General features: G+C 41.1%; 1 protein-coding gene across 1 annotated transcript; it reads left to right on the top strand.

Moving 5' to 3' along the window:
* The first annotated feature begins 3,497 nt into the window (after positions 1-3,497).
* Positions 3,498-25,308, top strand: M1AP (meiosis 1 associated protein). The gene is made up of 10 exons (XM_058804357.1): positions 3,498-3,879; positions 11,459-11,745; positions 15,129-15,311; positions 16,919-17,093; positions 21,746-21,919; positions 22,490-22,640; positions 23,433-23,574; positions 24,076-24,282; positions 24,793-24,948; positions 25,113-25,308. The coding sequence occupies exons 1-10, from the start codon at positions 3,498-3,500 to the stop codon at positions 25,257-25,259; spliced, it is 2,004 nt and encodes a 667-aa protein (XP_058660340.1). The 3' UTR covers positions 25,260-25,308.
* Positions 25,309-26,122: the final 814 nt, after the last annotated feature.

The raw sequence follows: 26,122 nt of genomic DNA, 5'->3' as shown, positions 1-26,122 counted from the left end.
TGCATATATTGCAATAAATATTGCATATCTATAGTAATATATAATAAAATAGATAGTTTACATTAAATATTATATATTAAAATATAATAATTATATAATCGATGTAATGTAATAGGTATTATATTATAGTACATTATATAATATAATATCATATTAGAATATCTATATAAAATATATAAATAAATGTATTATATATATAAATAAATAAATTTTTAAAGAAAAAAATGAATTTAAAATGAAAATGAAAAAAAAATTAAAATAAATAAATAAGTAAATAAATATTGTCGTTATTTGTAATACATATTACATATATAATTATATATATAATTATATACAATATTTACGTATATAACATTTTATACACATACATATGTATATATGTATATATGTGTATATATATATATATATACATATATACATATATACATATGTATATATGTGTGTATATATATATATATATATATCAGCAACACCTCCTGGATGCTCTCATGGCTGGGAGGGCTCTGCCTGACCCAGCAGTGACGCCGGCTGGAAAAACTGAAAATTGCAGAAATTTCTTTGCTCGCGGCCAGAGACAGAACTGCAGGAGTCGAGGGCTCCAATTCCCTGTGATTATTTCTGGTTTTTTCTATACATTATAGTAAATATTTGGAATATCCAAGGACTATTTCCATTTTCAAGGCTAAAGCATCACAGGGCTGTTCCATCCTGCCTCATTTCTGCCATCATTGAACCTTTCCTGTTGAATTTCTCCCCCAAAACCCCAAAAGCAGCTCAGGATTTTTTGTCAGGCAGCAGAAACCACGAGCTCAAATATGTTCTGGAACCACACTCCAGGCAGAATTCCCTCTGCAAATTCCAGCCATAAAATAATAAATACTGACCGTGGAATTATGGAAGAGAGGGAGGAGAATGATGGTTCTACCTCAATCAGGAGAGCTGAAAGATATAAAAAATTATTCTGTGTACACCTGAGCAATTTCCTAATTACAGAATGAGGAACTGAAGCCACAATTTATCCTGACTTCCAGATTTTGCAGCCTTTTGTGGAGTGTTTCCAGATGCTAGGTTTATATATATACATTAAAAAATTAATTTCAGCATATTTCTAGATTTCAGTCTCTGTCCAAAGTATCACCCCTGCCTCCCTGACCAATTCACTGATGCCTGTCCCTATACATTACCTCACATTTTAAAAACAAAATGTTTTCGTTTTGAACATTTTTAAACAAACACTTTTTAAAACATTTTAGAATTCTGTCCCCTGTAGTTTACCTCACATCCCCTTTCTAAAAACTCTTCATTCCATCCCTTACAGATTTTATCCCTCAAATTTTCCCTACTTATCCCCTAATGACCTCAATTTTAAGCCCCAAAATATCACCTATCAATCTCCTCAATTTCACATCAAAGTTTTCATTTTCTCCAGCTCAGATGACTCGGATTTTATCCCTAAAAATGTTCATTTTATCCCCAAAATGTTCATTTTATCCCATAAAATCGGCAATAAACGGGACCCCCCGCCCACTTGCAGTACCGAGGTTTCGCCACCGGTCGGCAGCACTGATCAAAGAAAGCCACTGCGCATGCGCCGCTTCCCTCAGTTCCATCCCACATTTAATTACGAGTGGAACGGGGATTCGGCTTTTTGGGGGGATTTTGGTGGATTTACGGGGGTTTTTGTTCGTTTTTTGTTCGGTTCGAAGGGGTTTTGTGGGGTTTTATGGGGTTTTTTTGGTTGTAGTGTCACTGAGTCAAGGGGGGCTGCAGTTCCTCACATTCACCACGTGGTGGCAGCAGCGACTGAAGTAAAGCCCCCGTCCCGGACTTATTTTTCTTACTTTTTATTATTTTAATTTATAAATACTGAAGTTATATTTGCCCTTTCAAACCCTACGGTTTAATAGAGAGAGCTTTCTTATGTGCTAAAATCCTGTATATCAGACAGCAGACACGGTTTTTGTTTTAAAAACACTTTTTACCTATATTAATTTTGTCAACGTGTAAATATATATATGTATGTGTGTCTGTGTTTATGTACATATGTATTTATTAACTTTTATTTATATATATAAAATTATTTTTATATATTTATATGTATTTGTCAATATATAATATATAAAATATAATATATTGTATATAATTTTATCTGTAATATCTACAAATATATTTATTATACTATATAATTATTTCTATTATATGTATAATTACATATATTATATTCTATTATGTATATAATTATACCTATAATATATGCAACATATATCGATATAATTATATTTTATATATCATATATATGAGATATACATCATATATTATATATAATATACATAGTATATATAATTATATTATCTATTTCTCAATACATAAAATATCTTTTTAATATATTATATTTATTTTATAAACATATCTATTTTTGTAAATATATAAAATATATATGAATGCATAAAGATGAGGAACTTTAAAACTTTTAAGTATTTACACACACACACACTTCCTGTGAGTTTTCAGGCATTTTTGAGGCTGTAAACTTCTTTTTTTGAGCGTCCACCTGCCCCCCTTGATTCTCTACCCATCCTTTCCCTCATGCCACAATGGAGCTGGAAGTCAAGACGAAAATGCAAAGAGTAAACAGGAAAAACAACGCAAATATCAATAATTCTATTTACAGTAAAAATTTGTTTACATAAATCCAGCCAAAACATTCCCCCTAGAGAAATCCTGGATTTCCTTTTGCAGTCACTGAGCTGGCACAGCTGCAAACTGATGCCATTAAATTTTTATCTCGAAAATACAGTTACCCTTCAAGGAAGGATTTTAAAGACATTTTAAAATGTCATTTAAATTATTTTTATTTTTAACTTAATAACTAACTACTTGTGGCTCTCAATGTGGACTTTTTTATCTAATTACATAATACTACTAAAATCTATAAAGAATAGGGTGAAGAAGGACCAGCTTCTGCCTTTATTTTGGCTATATTTATTCTGCCTATATTCCTTATTCTGCCTATATATATATATAACACAATTTTTATTTTGTTATATTACTATATTCTAAAACTTTAAACTTTAGGTTTTCTACTATGTGATATTGCACACTTTTATTTAAACTATACACTCATAATCTTAGTTCTATCATGTAATTTGGAAGCCTTCTCTATGGCTTTAAGTTAAATGCAGTGTTCTCTTGGGGGTCAGCGCCTGTCAGCACAGAAAGTCTAAAATTCTCAGTAAATAGGGTTCCAATATTTAATAATTTTTTTCTCAAAAGGGAATTTTCCAACTTTCCATCCCTTAATCGCTTCTGCATCTCCTGGTATCTCCACACCCCTTGAAGAGCCATAAATTTCCAATCCCAAATGTCCAAAATTCCATCTCCCTTTGGCTTTAATTGAGGCTCGCGGGGTTAATTTTGTCAAAATTAACATTTGGCTGATCGGATGGTGAAAGTAAAAACAATTAAACCAGTGCTGGATGCGCTGGGAGGGTCTCAAAATGAGATTTTTGGGAAATAGAGCGATCCCGGTTCTCCCGAGCATTCCAAATTGGGGATTGCGGGAAGCGTTCCCTGCGCATGCGCGGAGGCGCCGCCCGGCCGGAATCCACCCGGGATTCACCCGGGATTCACCCGGGATTTGGGCCAGGAGCGGGAAAACGGCCCCGCCCAGGTGGGTCCGAGCCCGCATGGCGGCAATCCCACGGGAACAGCCCCGGGAGGAGCCGGGATCGGGAAGCGCCGGCGGCGGCGGCAGCGGGCAGGGCCCGGCCCGGCCGCAGACACGGCAGCGGGGAAGGAGCCTCGGCCCCGAATCCCTCAGGGAAAATCAATCCCGAATCCATCAGGAAAATTCCGTCCCAGATTCCTCAGGGAAATTCCGTCCTGAATTCCTTCAGGGAAATTGCATCCCAAATTCCTCAGGGAAATTCTGTCCCAAATCCTTCAGGCAAATTCGGTCCCCAAATCCCTCAGGGAAAATCCTTCCCAAATTCCTCAGGGAAATTCCATCACAAATTCCTCAAGGAAATTCGGTCCTGAATTCCTTCAGGGAAATTCGGTCCCTCAGGGAAATCCCATCCCAAATCCCTCAGGGAAAATCCAGCCCCAATCTCCCAGGAAAGTTTGATCCCAAATCCCTTAGGGAAATTTGGTCCCCGAATCCCTCAGGGAAATTCTGCCTCAAATTCCCCAGGGAAATTCTGCCCCAAATTCTTTAGGGAAATTCCATCCCAAATCCCTCAGGGAAATTCTGCCCCAAATCCCTCAGGAAAATTTGGTCCCAAATCCCTCAGGGAAATTCGGTCCTGAATCCCTTGGGAAATTCCACCCCAAATCCATCAGGGAAATTCTGTCCCAAATTCCTCAAGAAAAATCCATCCCAAATCCCTCGGGGAAATTCCACCTCAAATCCCTCAGGGAAATTGGGTCCCAAATTACTCAGGGTAATTCTGTCCCAAATCCCTCAGGGAAATTCTGCCCCAAATCCCTCGGGGAAACCCTTGTGAGGGTATTTGGGAGCTGGGAAGTGAAAAACATCACCCTCCTGTGGGAGTTGCTCCGTGGGAAGTTAATAATTAGTGCTCATTTCCTCTGTAAATGCAATTAAGGCATCCAAGGGCAGCAGCCTCAGGCGCTATTGGTGTGGAGCAAATTTGAGTGAAAATGTGGGGGAAAACCCAGTTCAGGGATGAAAGGTGCACCTTACAAAACAGACACCAGGCAGAGAAGTTTATTCCTGGTTCTGCTTTAATTGCAGCACCAAAATGCCCCATCAAGGCCCCAGGCTGGAGGCAAAAGCTGGACCTGGTGCTTCCCTCCCCGTCCATCCTTCCCACAGTGTCCAGTGCAGGGAAAATGGATGGCAGCAAGGAGAAATGTGTCTGGGAAACACAGGATGGGGTGTGAAGGAACCTAGCAGAGCTGCTGGCTTGCCCTGACACCCCCTGGGGGCTTGGCCACCCTTCAGGCACACACGGCTGTCCCAGTCCCAGTACAGCCCAGTACAGGTGTCCTAATCCCAGTACAGCTGTCCTAATCCCAGTACAGCTGTCCTAATCCCAGTACAGCCCAGTACAGGAATCCTAATCCCAGTACAGCTGTCCTAATCCCAGTACAGCTGTCCTAATCCCAGTACAGCCCAGCACAGGAATCCTAATCCCAGTACAGCCCAGTACAGCTGTCCTAATCCCAGTACAACTGTCCTAATCCCAGTACAACTGTCCTAATCCCAGTACAGGAATCCCAATCTCTGTCTAGCTTTCCCAATTTCTGTACAGTCTGGTACAGGTGTTCCAATCCCAGTACAACCCAGTACAGTTGTCCTAATCCCAGTATAGCCCAGTATAGGTGTCCTAATCCCAGTACAGGTGTCCCAATCCCAGTACAGCCTGGTACAGGTGTCCCAATCCCAGTATAGCCCAGTACAGGTGTCCCAATCCCTGTCCAACTGTCCCAGTCCCTGTCAAACTTTCCCAATCCCAGTACAGCCCAGTACAACAGTCCCTGTTCCTGTCCAGTTGTCCCAATCCCAGTTCACCCCAGTACAGGTGTCCCAACCCCAATACAGCCCAGTACTGGTGTCCCTATCCCTGTCCAGTTGTCCCAATCCCAGTACAACCCAGTAGAACTTTCCCAGTCCCTGTCCAGCTTTCCCAATCCCAGTACAGCCCAATACAGCTGTCCCTGTCCACCTGTCCCAGTCCCACTACAGCCCAGTACAGTTTTCCCAATCCCAGTACAGCCCAGTACATCTCTCCCAGTCCCAGTCCATCCCAGCAGAGCTCTCCCAGTCCCTGCAGTGACCTCAAAAGCCAGAGCCACCTCAGCACACCCTGCTGTTCCAGGTGGGACATGCCACAGGATTTCCTGTGGGACAAATTCTGCCTTCCCTTGCTCCCAGGATCCAGCCAGCACTGAGGGACTGTTGCTGCCTAAAGCTTTAACAAAACAACCCCAAAACAGTACAGGAAATATGAAAATATCACAATAAGATTGAAACTTTACACTCGGAGGTCACATCGGGGTAGAAGAGTTGAGGTTGTAGGAGCCATGGAGGACAATTCCAGCCCTGGGTGTATCCCAGGATTTTCCCTGCAGCCTCAGTGGTGATTCCCTGCCTGCAGCCCAGCCTGCCCATGGGTTATTCAGATTTTTATCCTGCCCATGGGTTATTCAGATTTTTATCCTGCCCATGGATGATGCAGGTTTTTATCCTGCCCATGAATGATGGATGCAGGTTTTTATCCTGCCCAGGAATGATGCAGGTTTTTATCCTGCCCATGAGCGATGCAGGTTTTTATCCAGCCCATGGATGATGCAGGTTTTTATCCTGGCATGAATTATGCAGGTTTTTATCCTGCCCATGGATGATGCAGGTTTTTATGCAGGTTTTTATCCTGCCCATGGATGATGCAGGTTTTTATGCAGGTTTTTATCCTGCCCATGGATGATGCAGGTTTTTATCCTGCCCATGGATACTGCAGGTTTTTATCCTGGCATGAATGATGCAGGTTTTTATCCTGGCCATGGATGATGCAGGTTTTTATCCTGGCATGAAGGATGCAGGTTTTTATCCTGCCCCTGAATGATGCAGGTTTTTATCCTGGCCATGAAGGATGCAGGTTTTTATCCTGCCCATGGATGATGCAGGTTTTTATGCAGGTTTTTATCCTGCCCATGGATAATGCAGGTTTTTATCCTGGCATGAAGGATGCAGGTTTTTATCCTGCCCATGGATGATGCAGGTTTTTATCCTGCCCATGGATGATGCAGGTTTTATGCAGGTTTTTATCGTGCCCATGGATGATGCAGGTTTTTATCCTGGCATGAAGGATGCAGGTTTTTATCCTGGCATGAAGGATGCAGGTTTTTATCCTGGCATGAATTATGCAGGTTTTTATCCTGGCCATGAATGATGCAGGTTTTTATCCTGCCCATGGATGATGCAGGTTTTTATCCTGCCCATGGATGATGCAGGTTTTTATGCAGGTTTTTATCCTGCCCATGGATGATGCAGGTTTTTATCCTGGCATGAAGGATGCAGGTTTTTATCCTGCCCATGGATGATGCAGGTTTTTATCCTGGCATGAAGGATGCAGGTTTTTATCGTGCCCATGGATGATGCAGGTTTTTATGCAGGTTTTTATCCTGGCATGAAGGATGCAGGTTTTTATCCTGGCATGAATGATGCAGGTTTTTATCCTGCCCATGGATGATGCAGGTTTTTATCGTGCCCATGGATGATGCAGGTTTTTATCGTGCCCATGGATGATGCAGGTTTTTATCGTGCCCATGGATGATGCAGGTTTTTATCCTGCCCATGGATGATGCAGGTTTTTCTGGGTTACAGGGTGTGTGTTGACAAGGTGTCAGCCTGGATTCCTAATCAAGATGCCAGGGAAGATGGAGCAGCTGCCCCATGAGGATTTGTTATCCTGTCCATAATCTGATCACTGAGTTCTTACAATTCCTAGAAATTGAATTCTGGCAATTCCAGCCTGTCACTCAAGCACCCTCATAGCCCAGCTCTCCTGGTGAGGTTTGAGTTGGCTCCTTTTCCACAAAAATCCACCTGGGAATTCTGCAGCAGTTTGTCCTTGCTCTGCTGCTCTCTTAAGATTTCATTCTCATTTTTAGTGATTCAGGAGTTAAAAATGACTTTTTTCTAAACTCCTACAGTGTTATAGTTCCTCTTCTTTTGAGAAAAAAAACAAGAACCTCCAGAGGTTGTAATGAGTGATTTTAACACTAATATGAAGTGACAATTCTTGCAAAGGCTTGATGATTTTATGTCAATAAAAGCACAAGCCTAAAGCCATTTATTTTTGATTGATTATAGCACTGATGAATAGAGTAACACATAATATCTTCTGGAATAATTTTGTTTTCAATAGATTGATTTTCTGACAACTCTTTATTCTTCTGTTCATCCTGACCTTTTTAAATAAATACCTTCTTTTCTAGGCTAGGTGGAAAAAACTGTTCACACCAGAGGCCATCCACACTGCACAGCCAGTTTATTCTTTAGTAAACCCTCATTTATGCAGCCTGATTTCTTTTCCACATGAGAATATTCCTGTTTCTCAGGGATTTGAAGCTAACTCTGAAAATGGCACCTTTTAAAACCAATCATCCTCAATCCTCTTTAACCAGTGGCTTTGGTGCTACCTGGATATTATTTAATAATTTTTTTATAACAAACTAAGCACATAGGATGATGTGCAACTGCAGAATGTCCTCAGCAGTCACAAATCACTCACTGTAAAGAAATTTCCTTTCTGCCTCTTTCTAGTTCTGCACAATTTGTGTCTCCTTGCATTGAGCAAAATGCCCATCACCAGCCCTGACACCTGGAGAGTTCTGCTTTATTGAGCAATAACTTAATGTCAAACCAGCTGCCAGAACTCAGAGTTTACCCAATTCTCATGGAATTGTGGAGGATCCCTTGGGATGGGCTCTGTCAGTCCACCCAATGCCTAAATGAAAATGTCATTTTACCACAGAATTTTTTTTACCACAGAATTCCTCCATTCTCCAGCCTCACTAGGGCTATAAAAGAGGTCAAATATTGTCAAATATTGTAGAGAGATGCATTTAAATATTGCTAAGCAGAGATTAATTAAGACACCACAATTGTGAAGAAATTAAATTTAATGGTAAGGACTTGATGAGGGATTTGTTTTAACAAAACCACTTTAAAATAAGCATAGTCCTTAATAATCCACCATTAAGCATCTTCCTCGGTGCCACATCCACACAGATTTTAAATGCAGGGCTCTAAGTCAGTAAGAACAAATATTGTTCTCATTTAGGGCTCTGCACAGGAATAAATGTAGATGGAGAATGAGCAGCAGCTCTGCAGTAATAGTTTGGAACTACAAATAAGTAGAGAGCCAAGAATGAGAGAATTCATCCAAAATTAGGAAAACTCTCTGCTTCAGCATCAAAGATAATTTTCCTCTCTGAAACCAATGCTAAGGCCCAGCTCTTGTGGATTTCTGACAGGATGGGTTTTGTTTCCTTGTTTGAGGAAGCTCTGGGGGCTTGCAGGGTTCAGTAGCACTGAAACCTCATCAGAAAAAATTCAGACAGACAAGTCCATTCCCAGATTCAGTGCAGTAATTGAGTAAACTCTGCTGGAAATTGAAAAGCTTCAGGAGAGACACTGATTGAAGTGATATCTGGCAGTTTTGCATTTGACAATCAAGAGGACTAAACAAAGCAAGATACCTCCATGATCTACATCTGTATTTATAACATTTTCATCAGCTCTGAAATGTTAATCCCAGTTTTGAAATTCAGGCTGTGATCACTCTTGTTTTGCCTGCACTGACAGACATCCTAAGGAATCCTAGAAATTCAGATATTTTATTTTTTTCTGATGATTCTTCAGCCAGATAAAAACTCATTTCTTGCTCTTCCCAAGCCTTACAGAAGTTCTTACTCCAAAGTGCTGGAGGCTGTAGGAAATGCAGTATCTTGTCTCCTTGGAGACCATAAAAGAGCTGTTTGTGAGAGCTGAACACACCCCACAAATGACAGGCCAGAGCCCAACTGTGTAAATCCTTCCAAAAACTTTTACTAATTCTGCTGGGAACAAAACTGTAGGGAGAAAAAATTATCCCTGTTCATAACAAGATGTGTGCAGTTACACCAACACTTTTAATTTTTGAAGAATTTCCTGTATTTTTACAAACAGACTGAAGGATTGGCATGGAATTCGTGAAGTGGGGATTTTTAGAAAGGCTTTTGTGCTCACGAAGTAAAAAAGAAAATTTTAACAGGAAAATTCTCTTGTGCTTAAGGTTGAAGGGAGATGGAGTGGGGAACAAAAATCAAATTCAAGATCTGTGGAGGAGCTCATCCCAGGTGTTTGACACTCAGAAGGACAAAAGTTGGTTCTTCACACCCACAAAGTAAAAATAAATAAAAATTTAAAAAAAAATTAATTTTACCTAAAAAAGTCACAAAGTAAAATTCATGGATGTGCAGGATTTTCCTGCTGGCCTCTTTGGCTTTTCCAGCTCCTTGTCTCGTGCTGCTGAGGGTGAAGGAACAGGGACTGATCTCCCCAGGGTTTGGGTGCAAACTCCTGTCCAGAATTTGGATTTAGGTGTTTGTTAGTTTTCATTTCTATTTCAGTTTTGCAAACTGAGTTTTATAGTACTTTATGTTAACAAATTAAAAATGGAGCTGTATTTGTATTCTATAAGGTTTTTTAAGGAGAAACTGCTTAATTAAGAAATGACACCTAAATTATTTTTACTTTTGACTTAATAGCTACTTGTGGTTTTTTAAAATCTAATTACACAGTATTGTTTAAATTCATGAAGAAGAAGAGGAAGAAGAAGGTGAAGAGGAAGGACCAGTTTTTCTTCTAAAACTTTTATTTTGTTATATATATATATATTATATTTTAAGATTTTAAACTTCAGGTTTTTTACTATGTGAAGGGAATTGAGAGGTTCACTGGAGGAACATCTACAAGTTTTGTGATCTGTGCTTTGCACTTGTGATCCTTGAGTCTGTGTGTAAGAAGGGACTTGCACATTAATTATAGTTCAAATAGAATAAACTTGGCCTTCTCCCTTGAAAGATGAATGGAAATTTTATATATTTTTTTTTTTAATTTATACAGTCTATCCTAAAGATTTCCAACAAGAGCAGCAGTAGGTGGGATTCCCATCACCCAGTTTTAGTCTGATACTGAGAAAAGGAAACAAAAATTCAACTTTGTAATAAAATTGCTTGTGATGGAAAGGGTGGAGAAATTGCAATAACTTAAGTATCTGAAGTGATATTTTATGCTTTTATTTGAATTACATGCTAAAAATTTTAATTTTTAACTTAATATCTAACTACTTGTGACTTGCAATGTGAAGTTTTTAATCTAATTACACAATACTACTTAAATGAAGAAGAAGGACTGACTTCTGCCTTAAAATTTTTATTTTGATATATATATATTCTAATGTTATATTCTAATATTGTATTATATTGTATTATATTGTATTATATTATATTCTAATATTGTATTATATTGTATTATATTGTATTGTATTTATATTGTATTATATTGTATTATATTATATTATATTATATTATATTATATTATATTATATTATATTGTATTATATTATGTTACATTATAATATTACATTCTAATATTATATTCTATGATATTCTATTCTATTCTATTCTATTCTATTCTATATTCTAAACCTTTAAACTTCAGGTTTTCAACTATGTTATATTACACACTTGTATTTAAACTATACACTCATAATCTTAGTTCTATCATTTAATTTTGGAAGTTTTCTCTGTGGCTTCAGGTCAAATGCAGTGTTCTCTTGGGGGTCAGTGTTGTTAGCACAGCAAGTCTGAAATTCTCAGCAATTTTATCAGATTTCTAAGGGAGAGCCTCACTCATCGCTGTTCTTTATTGATTTCTCCCATTCAGCTGCATCACCGTGCACACAACAGCCACGTGCAGAAGCCATGAATTCCAGAAAATTCCCCTCAGAAGCACGGAGAGCTTTCCCTGCTGCCAAGTCCCCCAGCCAGCAGCCATCCCACATCCTGGTGGTGGATGCCACCTGCCCTGGCTGGGCCAGCACCTGCTCCGTGCTCGCCGAGGCTCTGGAGAACGTCCTGTGCCTGGCCTGCGGCCTGGCAGGGCCCTGCAGGGTGCCCCTGCTCAGCCTCTACGTGGTGCAGCCCCAGCAGGAGTGTCTGCTGCCCTTCACGGTATGCTGCTGCTCAGGGGAAAAAAAGAATTCATTCTTTATGTCTAAATTCATATCTAAAAATCTGTATAGAAATTCACATCTTAAAAATCAGCGGTTCTCAGAACGATCGTTTCGCCGTGAGGTGGATTTCATGAAATTTTATAAATTTCATAAAGTTGTAAAGGAGGAGTGACATTTTTGATCTGTCAACCTGATCAATTGGGTTTTGTGCTCTTCCTTCCAAAAACATCTGGTTTGGAGCATCTGTTGCACCTTTTGTGTGCTGCTTTGTGCTGTGCTGCTTCTCTGTCAGAATTATCACACACAGCTGGAGCTGGACAAATATTACCAATGTGTGAGAGGTTGTAGACATTGAAGGGGAAATGTGCAGAATTAAAAAAAAAAATTAAAAAATTATATATATATCTGTGGTGAATAAATATATTACCAGTAAGTGAGAGGTTCTAGATATTGAAGGGGAAAGGTACAGAATTTAAAAAAAAAATATATATCTATATATCTATGCTACATATATTACCAGTATATGAGAGGTTCTAGATATTGAAGGGAAAAGGTACAGAATTTAAAAAAAAAAAAAAAAATATATATATATATATATGCTGAATATATTACCAGTATGTGAGAGGTTCTAGATATTGAAGGGGAAATGTGCAGAATTTAAAAAAAAATTTAAAAATATATAATATTACCAATATGTGAGGTTCTAGATATTGAAGGGGAAAGGGGCATAATTAATATATATTTTTTAATATATCTGTGCTGAATATCTATCTATCTATCTATCTATCTATCTATCTATCTATCTATCTACCTACCTAAATATATATATATATTATATCTATCTATCTAAATAAATAAATAAATATAAGAAAATATATATATATATAATATATATCTGTGTTGAATTGAGAAACATCCAGATGATTCTGTGATTTCAGGAAAAGTCCTCTAAGACTAAATCCAGTTCTAAACCCAACCCTGCCAAATCCAAAGCATGCTCCTAAGTGCCACATCCACACAGATTTTAAATACAGAGATCTAAGTCAGAACAAATATTGCTCTCATTTAGGGCTCTGCACAGGAATAAATGTAGATGGAGAGTAAGCAGCAGCTCTGCAGTAATAGTTTGGGAATACAAATATGCATCTAAAAGTTCACAAGAATTTTTGAAGTCATCCTGTTAGAAATAATCACACTGAGCACTGCCATTTACACAGCATCAGTGTAAACACACAGGATTAACCCTTCCATTTTATGGTGGAAACATTCTGAAGAGTTTTGTCAATTCTTCACATCTTGAGAAAAATAAAAAGCCAGAGATCAAGAGTAAATTAGCAAATGTGATCTGCAAGAAGACTCTGGGTAATGGGGGTGTTTGTTTGGTAGGAAAGGTTATAGATAATGTGACAAGGATAATCCTATGACTGCTGCTCCTATCAGCTGTTTTTTTTTTATTTAAACAACAATTCCTCATTTCCATAGTCACAGTTTTTAAAGGCAGAGGAGCCCTTAGATCACTGTTATGTATGTTCACATCACAGATTATTGTATTTCCCTAAAGTACCCCTGTTTCATTAAAACTTCCTTCCAGAAAGCCATCTAGTTTTGATCTGAAGAGAAGATGGGTAATCAAGTACTTCTCTTGAGAATTTCATCCAGTGGTTAATAACTGTCATTGTGAAACCCATACCTGGTTCCTAATTTGCATTTATTTGCTTTATCCTCCAGGGATTTCTTAATATTGAAGAACATGCTTGTCTTTTATCCTTTCTTCCTGTAAATAGGAGTAGGTCCCTTCTCTGTTCTGGCTGGTAAATCAAGAACAAATGATAAGTTAAACTGTAAAACATTTCTACAATGTTTTAATGATTTCCAAGCCATTCTTTGTATTCACTCTGCTGGGTTTTTGGGTGCTACATTCCAATAGCAGACATCAGCTGCTGTACTGAAGCTGTTTCTCAGAGCTGTGTTAGACAAATCATGAAGTCAGGAAAGCCCCAGAACTGAAAATAGAGATGGGGAGAGTACATGGGGAAGTGTCACACACACTTACCCTGGGTTTAACCTTTCCTCTGTGCTTGTTTCTGGTCTCTGTTCCCACTGTAGCAGAGTCCATAAATCCTCCCTGGAAAGGGCAGGGAGGGCAAAGAAAGAGAAGCCAGAATGAAAGTGGATAACTGGGGAAGAATAAATGGTGGCAAGATAAGAAATCAGCATTGAAGCATCAAAAAATTGAATGTGGCACTGAGTAAGGACTGAGCAGAGCCTTTGCAGCTTCCCACTCAGTCCCACTGACAGCCCACCCTGCAAACAGGGCTCAGGGCTGCTTCAGTGACCCAGAGCTCCTCACACCTGAAGCAAAATGAGTCAAATGTTCACCTGCTGCCTCTTCAGTGGGGAAGGTGACCTCTGGCAGCAGTGTCTTGTACTGCTTAAAATAAATTTTGTAGAGTTCACTCAGTATCTTTCCTGTGGCCACAATGTACCAGTTTATCTGCTGGGTTCTTGGTGAGGCTCAGGTGAGCTGACTTCTCTGTGACCACCAGCCTTCCTCTACATTATGCAGAGGTATTTCATGTTGTTTTATTATTTATAGAGGTATTTTATGTTGTTTTATTTCATGTTTATTTTTATGTTGTTGCAACATTTTATGTTGTTGACACCAGGTGTCTTGGTTTGAAAAGCCAGGTGTTTGCTAAGGAAGGCAGGGGCCTCCCTTGAAATGGAAAAATGTAAACCCCTTCCCTCTGAATTATTATAATTTTGAAATTAAGGGCCTCTCAGGCAAAGATATGGGAGTAGGAATAATGGCTCTTTACTAGGAAAATTAAAAATGCAAATGCAATAGTACAAACAAACTAAAACAAACCACAGCCAGAGTGAGAATGCAACCTGCCCCCTGTGTGTCAGGGGGTGTCCCAGCCCCATCCCATGGGGGCTCAGCCCTCCTGCAGTGCCAGCTGTGGCTCTGCTGCAGCAGGGATCCTGCACAAGGGGGGAGTTTTCCTCTGCAGCTCCAGGGCTGCTGCAGATGGGCCTGGGCTCCCTCTGGCCATGCAGGGCAGCAGAAAGCTGCTCCTCTGGCAATGCAGGGGGCAAAGGCTGCTGGGGTGTCCCAAAGCTCAGATTGGATCCAGGTAGGAATGCTTGGCTCCTCCCCTGGGCGGAGCATCTCCCCATGGGATGGTGGAATTGGATCAGCCATGCAGGGACACTCACTAGCCCATTAACAGAAGATAATTAATAATTAATGGCCTATTAACAGAAAATATCTCCTGAAGGGAGGATTGGCTGTGGAACAGATACAGAAAACTGCCCAATGAACAGAAGATAACAGATGGTGACCCCATCCTTTCCTGCCCCCTGAACCCTGTTTTGCAGCAAGTGAAAGAAAACTTTGCCCGAGTTCAAGCCTGCATTTCAGAGCTCCGCTCGCTGCCAGCTGAAGGCTGCTTCCCCCAGGGGGTGAATGGAGTGCTGCAGGCTGTGCAGGATGGATTGCAGCAGTTCAAGCAGTACAGCAGGCACACAGCAGCAGGAGGCTCCACAAATAGTTCTCTTGAGGTAAGAAAATGGTGGAAGGTGAGTGGGAACCATCCCACATCATTGTGATTTATAAATGTGTATTTAATGTGCAGTGAACATGCAGAAAAAATTAGGTATTCAGCACTCTGGGTGTTACAGAGATCCACTGTCCATAAGTCCTGAAATCAAGTCCTCAAATCCCTTGGACAGATTCCTGTGGAAAAGGGGACACATCTAGGGAAAGCTGTCCTGGTCCAGGATCTGATAGGCTTTGGTGGACACACTCGTGGTGGATTTGGGTGGACACACTTTTGGTGGATTTTGGTGGCTGTGTTTTCAGCTCTGAATGTGTGATTTTGCATAAAGGGGAGGGAAGCTGCCAATAACACATGAGAACAGATGTGTGAATGCAGAAAGCAGAGCAAGGTTCACAGGTGGAAGTATTTTTTAAAATAGTAACTGACATGATAGGACAGGGAGTTATGGAGGGGAAAGGACTCACACAGGAATGGTGTTTTCCTCTGGACAGCAGAAAATATCAGCTCCAAACAATCCAGCATTTCAGACTGCCCAGGTTTAGGGTCCACCTGCCAGTCATAAAAAACAAATTGAGATTGCCACAAGTGAAATTTGCCAAGTCTTTCTGCTTTGTTTAAGTCCTTAAACCCTTCCAGAGTCTCACAGAGTCACTCTGTGATCAGGCTGCAATTGAGACTCACTCCCAGTGTCTGTCCAGGAAACTTTTCTGCCTTTCTTGGGCCTTTCAGGTATTTTTCCTGATCATTTGAAAGGTGATTTGTGCTTTAAAGCTGGGGGTTGGAACAAACAGAGCATGCTTTGGGCACAAGACATTTTTTGACACACAACAAAATCCAGGACATTTTCTAGTATATTTGAAGGAACAAGCTACATTAAAATTCAGTTAATCCATGGATACAGGGAGTTTTTACTCCCCTAAGATGTCCTTCTAGATTATGCAATTATTCTTCTAGTTCTTCTAGATTATGCAATTTTATTGTACTCCTCTTTGCAAGGGGATGTAAGAAATGCTGCAGGGTCAGGCTCTGCTCACTTACAGGCAGGAAGGAGTTTTACCCTTACAAAAGGCCAAAAAAGTTTCAAAAAAGGCCTCTTTCTGCTCCAGATACTTAAGTGATTGCAATTTCTCTCCTCTCCCCATCACAAGCATTTTTTTATGCAGAGTAAGTTGAATTTTTGTTTCCTTTTTTCAATATCAGGCAAAAATTTGGGAATCCCACCTACTGCTGCTCTCTTTGGAAATATCTTTAGGATAGACTGGATACATTAAAAAAAAAATTGACATTCCCATTCAGCTTTCAAGAGAGAAGGCCAAGTTTAATCTATTTGAACTATAATTAATGTACAATTCCCTTCTTACACACAGAAACTCAGTGATCACAAGTGCAAAGCACAGAGCACAAAACCAGTGAACCTCTCAATCCATTTCATATTGGCTTAAATGTGAGCCAAAACTCAAAAAAAAAAAAAAGCTTATAAATCTTCTTTTGATATTTCAGCAAGATTTCTCCTCTCTCATAAATGAGACCAGTGCTACCCAACATCTTCACCTCCCAAGAGAGAATTGGGGTAAAGGCAGCTTCTTCATGCTCTGATTTGTGTTTCAGATCACAATTCTGACCAGCCAGCCCAGCAGAGACATGGTAAAGCAGCTGGAAAAGAAGTTACAAGACATAGACCTGGTGAGCCTGAGAAGAATACAGGTCATTGAGGTGGTGAAGAGAGATTTCCTGCAGCCTGAGGATGTGGAGCAGTGTGTGCCAGCAGAGGAGCCCAGCAGTGGTGAGTGGAGGGCATTTTTAGGGAATTTATGGCTTTGGACAGTCCAATATCTGCCACTTCCCTTTGGGCCATTTAATGTCCCTTGGGTCAGTGGGGACTGCTGTGCCTGGAGGAAATTTGTACCACAGAACTTCTCTGGGGCTTGTAGAACTTACAGATCTCCTGCATTGTTGGAGTCCTGGATGCTGAGAATTTTAGATTTTCTGTGCTGACAGGCTCTGACCCCCAGGAGAACACTGAATTTAACCTGAGGTTGTGGAGAAGGATTCCAAAATTAAATTATAGAACCGGGATTGTGGGTGTGGAGTTTGAACAGAAATGTGTATTATCAAAACTTAAGAGTTTAAGGGTTTAGAATATATCAATATATATAAAGCAAGATGGAGGTTTTAGGGCAGAGGCTGCTCCTCCTTCTTCACCTTCTTCTCCACCTTCTTCTCCATGGGTTTGGGTGGTTTTGTGTCATTGGATAGAAAAGTCCACGCCGTGGACTTTGAGTGATTAGTTATTGGGTTAAAAGTGAAAATAATTTAGGTATCATTTCTTAATTGGGTAGTTTCTCCTTAAAAGACCTTGTAGAGAGATATATGGGGTCATTTTGTGCCTTGTTAGTGAAATGCTGAAGAACTCACTGCTGTGAGACTGAAACACAGATAAGAAATAATAAACATCTGAGTCTGAACATGAAATAGTCTCTCAAGTGCTTCAATCCCAACCTTGACAGAAAAAAGAAGCCAAGAACTGGCAGTGTGTTACTTCAGCTCTTGGTGTAATTTAAAATTCATGTGTGACACAGCTTCACTGTGGGGGTTAAAGGGAAAAAGGCATCGAGTTTTGGGGGTAACACATCTGAGCATGGAGGAAAGCAGCAGCAGGAGGCAGGAACTGTATCAAAGACAAAAACACAGTTAATTAAGAGGCTTGGTCAGTGACAGTAACTCTTGCCAGCAATGTGCAGCCTGGGAGAGAGGACTATGTGGGGATTTTTGAAGTTCTGAATGAGTTAGAGACAGGACTTCTGAGCTTTTTAGATGATGTGGTTTGTTTTTTCTTATCTTCTACATAGGCAGGAAGGATGAGTTCAGCTCACATCCTTACAGCAATGTTCAGAAAGCTATAAGACCTTTAATTACAAGATTTTTTAAGGAGTTATTGACTAATAAAACACTGCACTAATAAAGGATATTTATGGGTTTGACCCAATCCTTAAATATTTTGTCTTATGGACTCATGCTACAGTGTAAGTTTTCTCAGGTAATTTATGACACACTAACTCACAGTACTGCATTCTAATTTCTGTGTTTTCCTTTGTGGCTACTTTAATTTTTCTCTATCTTAAACTCTAAAACTCTAAACTTTCTTTTGCTTAGCTTAACATGTCTTTGCTTTAAACTATAAATCCAAACTCTTGCTTCTAGCACTTAAGTTTGGAAACCTTTTCTAAAGTCTCAGATCAAATCTTGTGTTTAATTCTAAGCTTTGGCTTACAGGCCCTAAATTCTGAAATTCTTTGTATTTCAGATTCCAGCAGGATTAAAAGGGTTATTTCTGTTTTTTACTGAGGGACAGACAGAGTTATTTGTTTTTTGCTGTTTATTTTCTTTCATGGTTGCAGCAAATTTCTGTTCAGTTGTCCCAGTAGGGGCTGGGAATCCTGCAGGGAAGCCTTGGAAGGCTCAGCTCACACAGGAGGAGATGCTCTGTGCCTCTCTGTCTCAGGGCTGCTTCAGGGAATGCAAAACCCCACCCAAATTATTTCTAAATGTGGATTTTTGTGTAGCCCTTTCATCCAGTAAATGGAATAAATTATAAATGTGGACATAAAGGCCGTTGAAATGTCAAGGGATGAAATTCTCATTTTCTGAGTGGATGAACTATTTGCTCTCTAAGGAAAACAACGGGGGATGAATAAGTCAGATAATTGGGAAGATGAGCCCAACTGGTTTATGACACCCACTGGAGCTCCCTCCTTCTGTTTCAGACAAATAAAAATCCATTCTCCTATTAAAAAATTACAGTAAACAGCATTGAATTTGCAAGATCCAGTGTACAGAAAGTGCAAGATTGGTGCTGTGTTGAACTAGAAAATAAATATTGTGATGCAGCACTTCATCAAGAGCTTCATTTCACTGAGGGTATTTCTTCCATTAGTTTATTTAGGGGTTATTTGAACCTACTCACATTTTTAATATCCAGAGCAGATCAGGATATCCCCTCCATAGGCTCATTCCCAGGTCAGTGCAGCTGGAAAAGACTTCAGGAGTTTGAAAACCTCACATGGGCAAATCTTAGAGCAGCTTTGAACATGCTGAGGTCTCAGAGTCAGAGCAAAGTGATTTAACTGAGCCCCATGGAGAGAAGGACATTTGAGGTGGGAAAAGTCTGGGGAAATAATCAAGAGGATGTTTGGCCTTTGCATGGACTGGTCTCTAATTGATAATGATAATAATAACCACTATTATCATTATTATTAATAATTTATTATCTATATTACAATTCTATTGGATTATAATAATATTTTAATTGTATTATATATTACAAATATAGTTATACTATTATTATAATAATTATATAATATTAATTTTATACAATCAATATATTATATGTATTATAATCATAATAATAATAACCACTATTATAATTATGATTAATAATTTCTTTTATATATATTACAATTATATTATAATTATATTATAGATTATAAATATAATTAGACCATGATTATAATGATATAATATTAATTGTATACAATCAATATATTATCATAATTATCATAATCATGATTATTATTAATAATTTATTATATATTTTACAATTATATTATATTATAATTATATTGTAATTATATAATATACTATCAAGATAATTATACTATTTTCATAATTATATAATATTAATTTTATACAATTGATATATTATTATTATTACTATTACTATTATTATAATTATTATTAATAAATAATTAGATATAATATATTGTATTGTAATAATATTATAATTATATTGTATTATAAAATATCTATATAATTTTATTATTATTACTATTATTATTATTATTGATGTTGTTATTTCTCTTCCCCTGCCCATTCCACTCCCTGAGAGCAGCTGAGCCTTGCCAGACCCTTTGCTAACAAAGGTGAATATTTGCATGTGCTGGAGATAACAGCTCCCAGCTCTTTCTCTTTGATAAAAACAAACAACCAGTCCTGCAGATAAAGCAGTAATACCTTTTTTATGACCCCAGCCCATGTTCTGCAATCCCAGGGCTCCTTTCTCCACCCAGCTCTGCTCTCCAGGAACTTTGGAACCCCTGCACAGGAGATTTTGGCACCCCAACCTGCTTTTCCTAGTGAATTTATTTTAAAATTGTCATGTCTTGTGCAACTGCAGATGTGTAAGTGATTAAATATCTATTACAGAGGAAAAAATTAAGAAAATAAAACCATTAAAATATTTACTGAGGGAGGAACTAAAGCATGTACCAGCCCCAAAACACAAATATTTCCCTTTGTCAGCTGTGTTTTGCTGTTTGTAAAAGTTAAGTACATGGATTTCCTGGTGCTTTGTCTTCTGAGCTGTTAATGCCCTCTTCAGTGCTCATCCCTGAGAGAATCTCATGTCTAAAATCTGTAGGGAATGCACCCAAAACAGGATCATCCTACAGCAGTGAATTCTGCAGGGAAATGGGAACAACACTCAGGGCAAGGGGCTGGAGGTGGGACCAGCTCAGTTCATGAAGAGCAGCTTCCAACTAAAAAAAATAAAGAAAGAACAAAAAAAAAGAAGTAAAGAATTAAAAAAAAAATTAAATATCCTGGCAGCCAGGGACAGTCAGAGAGGACAAGGAAAGGTTTTTAGTAGCAAGGGCAGTGTGGAAGATCTCCTGTTGTGAGTGGGAGCTGAGTCTGCTTTGCTGCAGACAAACAACCACCATAATCTCTGCCTCAAGGCTGGGAGGTGGGGACAGTCAGAAAGTGTGGGACAGTCAGAAAGTGTGTCCTGCAGAGCATCTGAAGAATTACAGTCATTACAGGAGTCCTGGATTATTTACCAGCTAGAAATTATTTCATTTCTTGAGATTTTTCTTTGGTTTGGGGCTTTAATTAATGCATTTGTTATTTTTGCCAAATGGCATTAGAAATGAAAAGATTTCTCAGTGTAGAAGTATGCAGCGCTGTTTTTTATCCCCTTGCTGGCCTGGTAAAAACAAGGGTGGAAAAATGCTATTTCTGCTATTTATCCCTTTTCTGAGAAAGCCTTTCCACATCCTGGCTGTATGGTGAAGCTATTAGTACTACCACACTGCACCTTCTGGGTTTACCAGTGGTTATATTGCACATCTTATGCAATTTGCAATTTTTTTTTTTCCTTCCCTTTATTTTATTTATCCCATTTTATTTATATCTGATGGACTTCAAGCAGCTTCTCATCTGCATGCATCTTTGAGATATTATTTGTGGGTGGTTTGGGGGTTTTTTTTGAGTTTATCTTGTTTATATCCTGCCTAACTCTGCTGTCCAGCCTACATTTCTCCATGCTTAAAAGTTGTTGCTACATCAAACCACATTTGTCTGCACCTCCAACAAAGAAGTTTAACAACTGGAATTGAAATATTGGTGCTTTTTCACCTATTTTTTCTTTTTTTCCTGCAGATATGGCAATCCTGGGAATGGACATCGAGGTGCAAACTGTAGAGGACAATGTCATCAGCCTGGAGATGCTGTTCAAAACCTGGCTCCATGACCATGGCACAGAGAGGGAACAGCTCCATCTCCTCCTTCCCTCAGGAAGTTTTGGCCACGCTGCTGCACCCAAAAACACCTTAAGTATTTCATTTTCTCTTCCCTCTGCTCCCCTTTCAAGGAGTTCCTGAATCCCTCAGCCTTAAAAGTTACCCAGGATTGTCCTATGGGCACCTTCCCTCCCATTTAGAGACCCAGATGAGGTCTGTGGATAATTTGGAAAATCATCAGGTTTACAAAGCTGCTTTCTGCTGCTTCAGCTGCTGAGGCTGCAGTTGTTTCCATTCTGCAGCAAAAATGTGCCTGGAGGGGCAAGTGAATTCACAGCCACGTGGCCAAGGTAAAAAGGAGCCTTGGGAGCTGAATAGCCCTAAAAATTGTGTTTAAAACAGAGTCTGTGCCAGAGCTGCACTTAAATAAAGGCTCTTACACAGAGCTCCACTTAAATAAAGGCTGTTTTACAGAGAGGTGCACTTAAATAAAGGCTGTGTTGCCCCTATAAAGGGACTTGGGGACAGGTTGATGCCTTGTGCCAGGCTTTGGTATTTTCCTTCCCCCAACAGTTGCTAGAAAACATTAATTTTTAAATGCTTTGAGCATGTCACGTGCTAAACGTTGCCCATCCCAGCGACCTAACCCATTCTCCTTTCCCAGTGTGCCTGAAGTGTGATTTGCAGGAGAGGCTGCTGGACCCAGCCCTGCTTTTGGGGACATCTGATGGCCTTGGGAGAGCAGCAGATGCCAGCTCTCCCTGGCATGTGACAGCCTGGCCCTCCCCAGCTCTGCACAAACTCCGGGTGCTCAAGTGAGTGGTGCTCCTTGTCTTCCACTGGGGGAGGGTGTGAGAAAAGCTTCACTTTCCTGGGGCCTGCTGACATCACCAGGAGGCTTTGGGGTGCTGGTGAGCCAAATTCTGCTGTGAAAAACCCTCATTTCCATCACTCTTCCCCTCATGGAACAGCACAGCCCACGTGCAGACCACAGTCACACCTGGGGTCACCACAGCACTCAGTGAGGGTGACACCACAGATGCCATTGCTGCTAAAGTTCTTTCACCCCAGTGAAATGTTTAATTGCAATAATTCTGCTCTCTCAGTACTAATGAGGCCTCAGTAATTAACTGGATGTCAGAAACTAAGGAAAGCCTCACAGTGCTGTGATTTCACCCAAGAATTCACTTTCCTGGCAGCAAGTCAGGACAGAGCACAGAGATGCTCTCCAGTGTCTTTATAAGAAAAAACAGGATAATTTTTCATGGAACAGCACAGCCCACGTGCAGACCACAATCACACCTGGGGTCACCACAGCACTCAGTGAGGGTGACACCACAGATGCCATTGCTGCTAAAGTTCTTTCACCCCAGTGAAATGTTTAATTGCAATAATTCTGCTCTCTCATTACCTAATGAGGCCACACCAATTAATTTGGTATCAGAGCCTAAGCAAAGCCTCACAGTGCTGTGATTTCACCAAGAATTCACTTTCCTGGCAGCAGTTCAGGGCACAGAGATGCTCTCCGGCGTCTTTATAGGAAAACCAGGATAATTTCTAAGCTGTTCTTACAATGCTGAGCACTAATATGAGCTGTGTCCTGGCAGGGCTCTGAAGTCTGAAGGGGTCTGTGAGTCTGTGCTCTATGGGCTGCCCTTCATCATCAAGCCCACAAGCTGTTGGCAGCTGGACTGGGATGAACTGGAGACAAACCAGCACAGCTTCCATGCTTTGTGTCACAGCCTCCTGGTGAGTGTGTGAAAATGGTTCTGTGATGGGGAGGGATGGCCAGGGAAAGGGAACAGTGAGTGCACACCTTGTAACATCTGTCTGGAAACATTTTAAAAGCTCCAACATCACCTCATGGGCCAGACTTGGGCTTGTATATCTGCTGGGAAGATGCTACAGCTCATCAGAGCTTAGGGAAGACCCTCAAACCTACCAGAAATGAGTGTTTGGAGGTGTGAAGTGCAAATGCCAGGGTTGGAGTTAGATTTGAGGCTTTAACAGCAAAAATAATTTACCAAGGCTTTGACTGTGGAGAACTGGCTGTTACTGACAAGCTGCAAACCAAAATTGAGTGTTTTTAAGACTTGCTAAAGAAACCTAAATGCCATATTGTCCTCAGCCCTGCTGCAGAATAGTTTCCCTTCCTATGTGTGAGTGTGCCTGCCCTGAGCCCACGGTGGCAGTGCTGAAGGAAGTGGCTGTTGCTGTTGCTGTTGTTCACACCTGGATTTTACCCTCTAGAAAAGGAAGTGGATGCTCTTGGCCAGGCAGGAGCCCCAGAACACGGGACCAAACTGGAACGTGGTGGTGCACCCCTATTATGTCATTGTCCCCTCTGACTCTGCCACTCTCCTGGTGAAAGCAGTGGCCATCAGAGAGCTCCTGCTGCCATCAGCCTTCCCAGCCCTCCTGGCTGAGCACCCCGAGCGAGTCAGGGGCCCCATCGAGGTGAGTCACTCATTATCAGCTCTCCTTATCACCTCTGCAGATAACGAGAGAAGGAAATGGCTGTGACAATGTCTAGTGACACTGTGTGATGCTGCACTCCAGAACTCCTTCCCAGTACACAACTTTCTCCATGAACAGCAAATGCCTGTCCTTGGGAGCAATGTTGGTGTCTGCTGGGGGAAAAGAGGCCTTGTGAAGCAGAATTGGGGGTGACAGTGCCCAGAAATGGAGTTCCAGCTTGTTGGATTCTGGGCATGGGAAAGGGTAGGACTGCATCCTGCAAGGGGATGTTTAAATCCATTAAGATCTGTCTGGAGATGCCTCTTGTTCTATAACACAAAAATTTTTAGCACAGCCAAAAATCCCTTCACCTTTCACTGCAGGGTGGGTGGTTTGGAGTGTCTACAACCCTGTCCCCGAAAAAGAAACCAAAAAAACCACAAACATGCAAACCCCACAGCTTCCACCTGTCACATCCTGTAGCAAACTCAAGTTCTCTCTTCCAAGCAGAGTGCCCTGAACAACTTGGAAGTGGAAGTTGCTTACAACCCCTTGCACCTGAAGAGCAACCTGTACAAATACCTGAGGAGCTCCTTGTACAAACCTCCCCACCGGCAGCAGCCCCAGCCCCGGGAGCAGCGCCCGGAGCGCCACCAGCCCAGGCAGGTGAGTCCTGTGTGTGAGCAGCCTGGAGGGGCTCTGATGTCCCCTCCTGGCCACATTCCAGCAGATTGTGCCCTCCTGGCCACATTCCTGCAGGAATCCCAGCAAGGTGAGGCACAGCCAGCACCTCCCCACACAAGGATTTGTGTTTTGTCCCTGTCTTGCAGCCTCAGAGCAGAGCCAAAGCTGCAGTGGCTCCCCTGCTGATGGCTCCCTCTCCACTTCAGACATTCAGACCAGCAGCAGCAGCAGCCAGGAGAGGCTCCTGTGAGGGCTCCCTGCTGCCCAAGGAGTATGAGGAGTTCCTGCAGTGAGCACAGGAGCTGCCCCTGGGCAGCCACAGCTCCTGGCTCAGCAGCTGGCCGGATGTGGTCAAGCAAGACACCGAGCTTGGCCTTGGGCAGGCAGGCACTTCCCATCGTTTGTTCCTCCTTGTTGTTGTTTCACGTTGTGTTCGTCACCCAGCCAGTTCTGCAGGAAGTTTGCTGCTCAGGGACCCTCTGTCCAGAGCTCCAGCTGTCCCCTGCAGCAGCAGCAGCACCACGTATTTCCTGCTCTTGCCAGCACACGTCACCAGCCTGCCTCCAATTTGGGTTTGTGAGACTGGGCCAGCACAGGCCACAAATCACAGAGTGCTGTCAGTGGGAGCAGAGGAGCTGCAGGCAGGGCAGGGAGGAAATCAGACAAGGCAGGCAGTCTTGCTGAGCTGCCCTCATCCCACAGCAGCAGGTTCAGTGGGGAGGTTAAACAGGAATGAAACAGAGCTTGAATTTAATCTTAAAGCCTGCAGTTCTGCTCTCCAGATGATTTGGTTGCTTTCAAGACTGGCCTTGCTGTCCAACCCCCCAGCTCATAAAGGGGGTTGGAGCAAATGCCAAGCCAGAGCAATTGCAGAGAATTCCTGCCCAGATGCCAGCCTGTTTTTCAGTGCAGGGTAGGTGTGAGCCAGGGGCAGCTTGACCAAGCCAAGCACCAGCAGAGTTTGTGTTCTACTTACCTGGTTCTGAAAAGCTGTTCCAAAATAAAGTTCTCCTCCATGGACCCCACTCTCTGCCTGTGGTTTCTGACATGTCCAGCACTGCTCTCCCACCACTGACCTGTGCTTCCTGGGAAACAGCTGCAGGAGAGCAAGGGCATGGGGCAAGCACCACAATCCTACCTCTTCTCCCTGGGATCC

Source organism: Ammospiza caudacuta, chromosome 4, assembly GCF_027887145.1.
Source record: "Ammospiza caudacuta isolate bAmmCau1 chromosome 4, bAmmCau1.pri, whole genome shotgun sequence".
NCBI lineage: Eukaryota > Metazoa > Chordata > Aves > Passeriformes > Passerellidae > Ammospiza > Ammospiza caudacuta.
This window is presented reverse-complemented; position numbering and strand designations above follow the sequence as displayed.

Bases quoted from the DNA above. Each gene is read 5' to 3' on its own strand.
- M1AP (XM_058804357.1), top strand. From the start codon at position 3,498: ATGAGATTTTTGGGAAATAGAGCGATCCCGGTTCTCCCGAGCATTCCA. The intron at 17,094-21,745 runs GTGAGTGGAGGG...TTTTTCCTGCAG, and splicing joins AGCAGAGGAGCCCAGCAGTG to ATATGGCAATCCTGGGAATG. The intron at 22,641-23,432 runs GTGAGTGGTGCT...GTGTCCTGGCAG, and splicing joins CACAAACTCCGGGTGCTCAA to GGCTCTGAAGTCTGAAGGGG.